The following is a 10,184-nucleotide window of genomic DNA, read 5'->3' as shown; positions in this document are numbered from 1 at the left end:
TAGTGGCTCAAGATTGGGAGAGTAGGAGAAAATATTTGAGGGGAAATTGGAGGAGTGTGGCCGGTTTGGGTGTGGGGGAAAATGAGAGGAGATGTGCAAAATGGCTAACCTAATGCTTGCACTAATGGTCTCACCTTTATAGACATTACTTGATCTCATCTTAGTTCTCATTTAAATCTACCAAACTAGCTTAATTAGCTAGATTTTTGAATTAATCCCCCCCTTTATTGTGGCTGGCCGGTGGAGTGCTTCAAGAGGGAATGACGTAGCATTTCATGTCCAATAGTTGATTTGACTCAATCCCATCATGAAGTCCATGTAGCACACTTCACTAGCCAAATTTTTGGCCATAATCCCTTAAGTTTGGCCGGCCAAGTGAAGGAAGGAAAGAGAAAAATGAAACCTAACCCTTGTACCTTTGTCTACTTTCTAAATTTACTCATTAAACTGTCCAAAATTATACTGACAGCTATTTTCTCCTGTATGCGGGTACTGGATGCTAGTTTGTATTGTGCTTGGAGATTCTTAAAATTAAGGTTCTCAAGCTGTATCTGTACTAGAAATTCTTCCGTTTTAAAGTACGGTGAGAATTTATCGATCGAATTTGCTTGATCGAAAAAAAATGTGAACTTAACGTGAAATCTGCTACAGAATTTAGGAATGCAGATGTTAATTCCATAAATCCTTCAATCACAAAATGTACATAGTATAATGATTTTCCAGGGAAATCCTTGACTTAAATACATGAATTACATTATTAAAATTATGGGATTTTTTCCTTGGTCACTACAATTCCGGTGTTGTTTCGCGACACCACTCACACCATCGGAAAGCTCTCAACGAGCTGGACTCATTGACATGCCGCACGACCTCCATCTCCGCCGGAAACAGCCGCAATCGTCGGCGAAATGTCCGAAAACCACCGGAACTTCTTACCGTCGTAACTTTGCCGTCCGACCTCCGATCGAAGTGATTTCGGTCCCTATGCACTCAGCTCGACGAGACAAACAAAACCCATGCCGTCTCACGCGTCGATTATTGCCGGAACGCCGTCGCAGGAGCCACCCATTTTGGCCGCCGCGCCTCCTCTCTGTTGTGCACTATTCCGGCCTCCGCTTTTGACACCGCCGGTGCCATTAGACTCAGAAGATGACGTAGAACAAGAAGCAACCCTCAGCCGCCCGAATCCGCCGCCGTTTGCCGAAAATCAAAATTCGCCGCCGCCGCCGTTTGGGTGGAGGGTGCTTCCGTTGATCCAACCATTGGATCGTCATGATTTTAGTGTCAAAACACGCATAAGGAAGTGGGTAACAAAAGCCCTCAGCCAATTTTGAGGTTCCATAGCCGAAGAATCGAGAACCAAGTCGCCGGATTTTGCCGACGTTTTTGGGTTTAATCGGAGTAGATAGAGGCGGAATTTGATGAAATTGACGGCACCATTGAACTCAGAATGGTTTATTTAGTAGGGGTAGAACCCAATTCCGCCGCAGAAATATGCTCCGGCGAACTTCCGCCGCTGCCGGTGACCGAATTCCGGCGAGATTCAGTTCTTGAGGTTCCTGATGATCGAATATTTGAGACCATATCCTGACTTGTTTCGACGTGCTGAACGCAACGGTGACTTCCATTTGCGCCAATTCAACTCTGTTGAAAGTCTACCGAACTGTGCACACAGATCGAGACGAATCGAGTTGAGGTTCAGAGCGAGCTATAATGCTTCAAGGATAGACGGTTCAACAACGTAAAGTTATCCGTAAATTAAATTGTCAAGAGGTAGAATATTCTTATTCATATACTTGTTAGCCTTCCTTTAAATGATTTTGGTTAATGAGAATGTTTTAGAACAAAACATGTTAAAAGAAAATAATTTTAAAACAATAGCATGAATAATGCTATTGACTTTCCAATGAGATTTTTAAAAATATCATTTCTTAAAATAAAATATTTGAAAAAATGATAAAACGCAGTGTGGCCTCAGAGATCGGGATATGAGAATCGTATCATTGGAGGCAGGATCCGAAACTCGTACGGATCCACTTCTTACTCAGTGGTCTTATAGCTCTACACATTTTTATTATACAAATGTTTTATCACTTCTTCCTCAGTGGTGTTATGGCTCTGCATATTTTTATTATACATATATTATACCACTACTATATGAGTATTTACTTTTTTAAAAAAAATAAGGATGATCGGTTCCGGGTGTATGTCTTCAGACTGTGAGTACTTTTATTTATAATGTTTTATAAAATTGTATGATCGGTTTCGAGTGTATATTTTCAGACCGTGAGTAGTTTTATTTAAAATGTTTTATAAAATTGTATGATTAGTTCCGGGTATATGTCTTCGGGCTGTGAGTACTTTTATTTATAATGTTTTATAAAATTATATCCTACTGGGTATTTTACTTATAATTTTAAGCTTCGGCATTAATTACAATAAACATTAATAAGAGAACATGAGAAGACCTGAATATTTTAAGATATTTATTTTTTGATTTTTGATTTTATTATTCTCATCTTGATTTCAATCGTTTTAATAACCTTTTGAATTATTCGATTTCGGTACTTAATTAAAATTAACACAATCCACATGGAAAATGATACTCTATATTCATCATTTTACTACTTATAACGATATCTATCATGCACTTGCGATTTTCCACAACATGAATGTTAAAAGCTCATCATCACTACAAATTGAGATCAAAGTGGGAACTATCTTCATCCATTGTCTAGACTAAAACTACAAATAGATGAAGGAAAAAGGAGAACACATCTCATCTTTTTTCATTGTATTTTGGAGCCTTTCTTGTAGGAAAGAGGCGATAGTTTGATAAGAAAATTTAAGAAAAGGAAGACCTTCTCTTTCATTTATAGAATAAGTTTTCTACTTTTGAATTAGATATGTCTAGAACAAGCTACCGTCTTTTCTTCAGGGGAAGGGTAATTCACATATATGCTATCTAATGTCTATGCTATTTTACACCACATGTTTAAGCAAATCTACAAACCCCTCATTCTCCAAAGATAATTAATACTACAAATTCCTGAAGCCCATTATTTAGTTAGTATAAACTAATGTTATAGTTTGCTATAATTAGACATTAATTAAGCCTTATCTGGCGTCAAGTAGTGAAATGCTCATATCATTCATCGAAGATGATTCGGGGTTGGTAGAAGAATGGCCTCCTTTTGCCAAATCCATCTCTACGAAATAGCCGGGTGGTTTGGGCTGAGGCAGCTCACTCTCACTTCCCAACATCACAACCACAGAGGACATGTTTGGTCTATCCACCGGACTTTGTTGCACGCATAAGAGACCGACATGAATGCAACGCAACACTTGTTCAACATTGTTGTCTGCTTCCCTCAAGTGTTTATCAAACATTTCAATTGAATTGCCTTCTTTATGCAACTTCCATGCCTAGAAAATGGCGAAATCCGATAGTGTCATTGCTCATAATTTCAATTAGTACTTGGACGTAATAACAGTTAGTGAAGCTTTTTGAAAACTTACATGTCCAATGAGGGTAACACCATGATTTTGATGGTGAAAACCTCTGCTTTTCTTCCCACTTACAATCTCCAATACCAATATACCAAAGCTAAAGACATCTGACTTTACTGAGAATAAGCCATCAAATGCGTATTCTGGTGCCATATATCCACTACATAGCAGCATTAGAAGGAGTAAAATAAGGAAAGTATTTTATCTGGAATTTAAGATTGTACTAAGTAATTAAAAAAAGGTGAAAGAATAATTCTCACTAGGTCCCTATTACTCTGTTTGTCTGTTCTTCTGTCTGATCTCCTCCAAAAATTCTAGCTAAGCCAAAGTCTGAAATTTTGGGATTCATGTCATTGTCAAGTAACACATTACTAGCTTTGAGATCTCTATGTATCACTCTCAATCTAGAATCCTGGTGAAGATATAGAAGTCCTCGAGCAATTCCGCATATAATTTGTAAGCGCTTTGACCATTCGAATAGTTTTCCTTGCTTTTGATCTGTCAGTGTTTTCGAAGTTCATAAAGCACAAAAATAGAAACTGGTTATGTAATCTAGATGGATTGGGATTCTTACCAAAAATGAAAAAGTCGAGACTTTTGTTCGGCATATATTCATAAACCAATAATTTCTCTTCTCCTTGAATGCAACAACCAAGAAGCTTCACAAGATTTCGATGTTGAAGCTTGGCAATTAGTTTTACTTCATTTTTTAGCTCATATACTCCTTGTGCAGAGTTGATTGATAGCCTCTTCACGGCGATTTCTTGTCCATCTTCTAATTTACCCTGCAAATCTCAACCACATTTTTATTTGCCTTTTACTGCCACGAAACTCTAGGGTCATTTTTCCTTAAATGAAAAAATGCTGAAGATTTTCTCGGGCAACATCATTTCGAGCTCTTTTATTTTTTTTTTAAAAAAAAAAAAAAAAAAAAAAAAAATCAAACATTTGCTAAACAAGGCCTAAGTGTTTCACTTTTTCCATATTGTTCTTAAATTTGCGTATCAGAAACTTACTCTGTAGACGGGTCCAAAACCACCTTCTCCAAGCTTATTGTACGGTGAAAAATTTTCAGTGGCAACAATTATAGAAGACAGGTTAAACAGGGGAAGCTCCAGGTCTTCCTCTTGGCCTCCATGCTGACATATTGTTTCAATATTTCTAGCTGTTTTGCCTGACAAACAATTAGACGAAATGGCATGAAAATATGATCTTCATATTAAAGATAAGAAATACTGATAAAATATCCACAAACAAGGACAAAACAAAAAATTTTGTTCAGGGGGCCTGATGTAAATTAATAGTAATAAATACTAAAAATCTCATAATTTTTCTTTATTATTTTTTTCTACTAACCTATGATTATTATTATTATTATTTTGTTTCTTTCTTCAAATATATTAACTCAAGTAGTATTGTACAATATTTCGTCCATTTGGGGTTTTTATGTTTAAAACTTTAATGGATACAAACAATAAAGTTAAATAAGATATAATTAAATAAACAAATATAGCGAGAGACTAGACGACATAAATGTAAAGTTGTAATGTGACATGCGATGTAATTTTCTCGTATTTTTTTTTTTTTTTTCTTTTTACATATATCCACAGCTCGTATTTTGTTTCAAAACTAGTGTCCAGCTTGTGTTCAAGTTGTTTAGCTAATTATGCCTTTATGATCGTAGCTGACCTTCTCTTTTGCAGAATATTACATGGCACGCCTCATAATTAAAAAAAATTACATTTATGCCACTGAATACAAATAGATCAGATTTTTCCAAGTGAATTGAGCTGCATAGATCTTAAGCTTATACCACTGGGTGGCATAAATGTGAAGATGACAACATCTGAGTGGCGTTTCAGGATTTCTCCTTTTTTATTTTTTGTTTTTGTTCTCTTGGCAGGAAATTGAATCGAGAGTAGAATAAAGATTGTTACCTTCTGAGCCTCTCCTGCAAAAGCAAAAGCCAAGAAGGAGCATCCCAGAAAAACCTCCGATGACAGATACCACTATCACTACTCTCATGTTATCACCAACTTTTCCTTTTTATCAAATCGTAGCTTGACCATTAGAAAATAAAAGAAATATATGGACTTGCTAGAAATAATATATACATAAATGTGTGTGTGTGTATATATATATATATAATATAGAACGAGTGACATGTGGTGAAATAATTAGGTTCGTACCTAGCTCTGAACTTGGCATGCGAATAAACAGATCTTGTCCACCTTGGGGAAATTGCCTGATATCTATCAGATCACCAAACCAGAGAGCACAACCACTGCCTTGCCCTCTGATATCAGTATTTGTGTAAGCCATACATGAACTGCTGCTTAAACATTTGGCCCTGCATTCCTTTGTATTCATACTCTTGTTCACCCATGAATGTGTTGTATCCGGCACTTTCAACCCCGGAAATTTGATAAACCCATCTTTGCCTTTCTCTAGAGAGCTCATTGGTTTATTCCTAACACATCCTTTAGACCAATCCATTAAGCTCCATGTCTCCGGGGACGTGGGCTTGAATCCTTTTAGGCATTCACAGATCGGGTTTTCTTTCATATCACAATTCGCATTGGCTCCACAGTGACGGTACTTATCACAGTCATCTCTAGGTGAATTTGAATAAGGCTTCCAAGCTTGATCTGCTTTGATCCATGTAAGGCGCTGACGTAAGCTTGTGGTTTGGTTTACAGCTAGTATGGAGATGAGCGACTTATTCTTCAGGTTGAATCCGTAATATACTTCATCATCACTATAGACAGATTCGAAACTAAAATACGGATTTGGCCTTTGTTCCACTCCGCCACTAAAACGAATGCCATTCCAAGGTCCGCTACGGTAGCACTTTGCGTTGCCCTTTCGGAGATAAAATTCGGGGTACGTATTAAGCTTTTGATCAAACTCAAGCCCATAAGTAAAGTCTCCAGGACAAGGGTCATCCCAATTCTTCCATGCTGATAAGCGCAGATTACGACCCGTCCTTAAGTCCCTTCCAATTTTCATCCCTGCTATTAATGTATCACAAGGATAATCGAAGCTTTGCCACAAATAGTTTTCTGAGTTTTTATCTTCCTCATCTCTTAGTACAAGATTTCCAGAATCTAGAAGCTCTACTAATGGTTTCTTGGCTTGTTTTGATGCGCTTGTAGACCAAGCAACACTCTTGTTCTGATACAAGAGAACAAGATTGCCTGTACTATTTATGGTCAACAAGCCAGAGGAATTGTTAATAGGTTTGCATCGGTTTGCAACCCAAACGATAGTTATTGGGATGTTCTTGTACCAAATTCCCACATAACGACTCTTGGAATTTCCGAGACTGAAGAATCCAAACTCAAACATTGCTTCTTTTGAAACCAAGGTTTTGCCATCACTGATGGATTGAGATGGACGAATACCGTCAACTGCAGAGAAAACTGTTTGGAAGTGAAAAGGGAAAATAATGGCAATTATAAGCATAATAGTATAAAAAATGGCCATTTGGTTTCTATTTTTCGCACTCTCAACTTTATTCAGTATGCGTTGAAGGTAGAATGGCTCGTGATTAGGCTTTGAAGACACGGATTACAATTGAATGGTATGCAAGTCTTTGGCTTGGTGCCACATTCGTCACAGGGACCACTCACTAGCATTGTTGGTGTTGGTATCTAAGTTAATGCTAAGCTAGTATGATTGAGACTTTGAGAGGTTAACGCAAACCGTGAATTACACGGTATTGACTAGTATGCATGTCTTCCACTCGGTGTGCTTTATCAAGAAATTTCTCCTTCTAGAAATTAACTCCATCTATGTGACAATTTCAAACTCATGCAATGACTAAAATCTATGGCCCAAAACTTGACATTTCAAATACCATTTTAATGGCATGTCTTAGAGTCTTCGAGTCAATAGGGCCTGCACAGCTTATCACCTGCCTTGTTCTCTGTGAGGCAGAGGAAGACCACATGCGGAAATTTGTTAAAGTTTATTTACTATTTGTTTTACCTCTTTTTTTGGAGAACTACTTCATACCTTCGATTTTGAGTTTATAAAAAAATATTTACCTTGTGTCTCAAAAAGAATCACGTTCGTTTCGCTCGTTTGAGTTTTTAACTTGAGTTAAAAAGTGAATTTATGTGAGAGAAAACATTATAGTACAAAAAGTTAAATTTAAATTTTTGTAAGAGAAAACACTGTAACAAAAACTCTGGGCCAAAATTTTCTCAAGATTGTACCTTTGAATTCAAATTCATGCCATATTTACCTTGTGTCTCAAAAAGAATCACGTTCGTTTCGCTCGTTTGAGTTTTTAACTTGAGTTCAAAAGTGAATTTATGTGAGAGAAAACATTATAGTACAAAAAGTTAAATTTAAATTTTTATAAGAGAAAACACTGTAACAAAAACTCTGGGCCAAAATTTTCTCAAGATTGTACCTTTGAATTCAAATTCATGTCATATTTGTACCTTTTCTGTTGGGTAAACTTTCAATTGAATTTACACTTTGTGACTAATGTGCTAACCTATAAGCAAATATTCATTAGGCATTATGCTTAAAAAGACGAAAAAGAGAAATTATAAAGGAAGAAATATAGAAAGGCCGCTAAAATATTGTTATGACATCCGGTGGTATAAACATAAATCTATGCTATTCAGTTTACTAAAAAATATCTAATCTATTTATTTTCAGTGGCATATATGTAAAAATTTTTGATTTTGGTGGCAATGCCATGTAATTCTTCAATCAGAAAAGTATATATGTTAAGTTGCAAAGGATAAGGTTGAATATTTTAATTTAGGAGTTAAAATCAACTATTTATCTGCCAATTAGGAAAAAAAAGTTGATATGAATTTGTACTTCGAAGATGCAATATCCTTAGAACATAAAAATATAGGATAAAAATTTTCTGTAAACTAAAAATGTAAAGTACAGAATAATAAATATAATTCAAAGAAAAAAACGAAAAAAGACAAAAAAAAGGACATTAATATGAAGAACAACGCATAAATAATAAGACTGAACCTAAAATAACAAATGATAATCTAATGGATTATTAAAATTTTTGCTCGCTGAAGTATCTCAACAATATTGGTTTACCTCCCGGCTTCAAAATGCACCACCAGTTTACCACTTTAGTTAAAGTTTAGATTTAGGGCCCGTTTAGTTCGCTGATTTGAGTTTTTAATTCGAGTTGAGATGTGACTTTGTATGAGAGCTTTTTACTGTAGCAAAAAAGTTAGGTGTGATTGTTTGTGAGAGCTTTTTACTGTAGCAAAAAAGTTAGGTGTGATTGTTTGTGAGAGCTTTTTACTATAGAAAAACTCAAATCAGCGAAATGAACGAGGCATTAGATTGTTTAGGATGTTAGACGAAAAAAGGAAAAAATAAAAAAATAAAACAAAAATGAAACTAAAACAAAAATGAAACTAAGGTACTTACCAATATATTCAAATATCAACATCTAGTGGGGCGCCCACAACTGCTTATTCAATTTGACAATTGTTGGATGGTATTTGATATCATGACTTATTATACAAGGGGTAAAAATGTAAAATTATAAGAGTTTTAGTCAAAATGTAATTTTTAAAAAGTTTTTGAATCAAAATATAAATTTTTAAAATTTTTAGGGTCAAAATGTAATTTTGTTAAAATTGTGGGCTCGAAATGTAATTTTGTAAAAGTTTTTAGGTCAAAATGTAATTTTGTGAAAAAAGATTGATCAAAATATAATTTTTTAAAAAGTATAAATGTGCATTATGCCCCCTCAATTTTTAAATTATAAGCTCCGACATGACTTTATGTCGGCCCAATCCTGACCCCTGATCGTGCCCAACCTCGACATGAATCACGGACCCGCTATAGAATAATACAATATAATACGTCAAAAATGAGTTGTATTTAATAATACGATATAAACCGTATTATTTTACCATCTCTATTAGTTTATAGAATACAATGGTCATACCAAGTATTGTATTAGTGTGTTATTACACAATACGTTGCTCTAATACGGTCAAACAAACATGCCCGAAATGTACCCTTAATATTTGAAAAAAAAAATGAAATTCTTCCCATTCTTTACTCTGTGTAAATGTTGTCCTCTGTCTAATTAGTTGCTATATGTGCTACTACATGGCACTTCTTAGTAAAAAGCTGATTTATCAGATAGATTATATAATCATGCAAATCACGTTCGCTATGATAATGATGAACGCCTTATCGACCCCCGAGTGCTGTTATGGTCATAGTGTTTTTTGAAAAGGATTCTGGCTTGTTGGAGACGTGATCTCTTTCTTGCTGTTATGGTCATAGACGGACGACATGCTTGAATAGGATGTTGTGGCATTGCACACATAAAAGACCGACTTGTATGCCCTGCGGTTTTCGTATGAATCCCTTTCTACTAGTTCAAATGCCCTTCCTCCGTTTAGCAATGTACAAATGTCAAGAAAGAATGTATCATATGAAGGAAAGTGTTGATATGGAAACAAATGCCAAAGTTGATAATCTATAATTATTTCGTTTTTGGTAGTTTCTAGTATTTCAGAATATTTTGTATTGTGTGATTTATCCTTTCCTTAGATAGCAAACATAGTATACGTATATATTCTAATGTAACATCAACAAAAAGTTGGCTAAGCCTTCATCCCTTGCCATGCAGTCGTTACTTTAACTACTTAAGATATGTT

At 35.4% G+C, this 10,184-nt stretch overlaps 1 protein-coding gene across 2 annotated transcripts; it reads right to left on the bottom strand.

The window, feature by feature from the left end:
* Window positions 1-2,801: 2,801 nt before the first annotated feature.
* LOC21412092 (G-type lectin S-receptor-like serine/threonine-protein kinase At4g27290) lies at window positions 2,802-6,983 on the bottom strand. 2 transcript variants are annotated; one of them, XM_024172236.1, is made up of 7 exons: window positions 5,700-6,983; window positions 5,448-5,552; window positions 4,527-4,684; window positions 4,085-4,295; window positions 3,771-4,008; window positions 3,520-3,670; window positions 2,802-3,426 (listed from the first exon to the last, which is right to left on the bottom strand). In XM_024172236.1, exons 1-7 carry the CDS (start codon window positions 6,973-6,975, stop codon window positions 3,118-3,120), a joined length of 2,448 nt encoding a protein of 815 aa, XP_024028004.1. In that variant the 5' UTR covers window positions 6,976-6,983; the 3' UTR covers window positions 2,802-3,117. The 2 variants fall into 2 exon arrangements, with proteins under 2 accessions (XP_024028004.1, XP_024028005.1); XM_024172237.1 differs by lacking the exon at window positions 5,448-5,552.
* Between the last annotated feature and the right edge of the window lie 3,201 nt (window positions 6,984-10,184).

This window comes from Morus notabilis, unplaced genomic scaffold (assembly GCF_000414095.1).
Source record: "Morus notabilis unplaced genomic scaffold, ASM41409v2 Scaffold54, whole genome shotgun sequence".
NCBI classification, from domain to species: Eukaryota; Viridiplantae; Streptophyta; class Magnoliopsida; order Rosales; family Moraceae; genus Morus; species Morus notabilis.
This window is presented reverse-complemented; position numbering and strand designations above follow the sequence as displayed.

What these genes read in the sequence shown, in the direction of transcription:
- LOC21412092 (XM_024172236.1), bottom strand. Translation starts at nt 6,975, where the DNA reads ATGCTTATAATTGCCATTATTTTCCCTTTTCACTTCCAAACAGTTTTC. An exon ending in TCTCGACTTTTTCATTTTTG is followed by an intron (nt 4,009 to 4,084) that starts GTAAGAATCCCA and finishes AAACACTGACAG; the next exon opens with ATCAAAAGCAAGGAAAACTA. An exon ending in AACAGAGTAATAGGGACCTA is followed by an intron (nt 3,671 to 3,770) that starts GTGAGAATTATT and finishes GCTGCTATGTAG; the next exon opens with TGGATATATGGCACCAGAAT.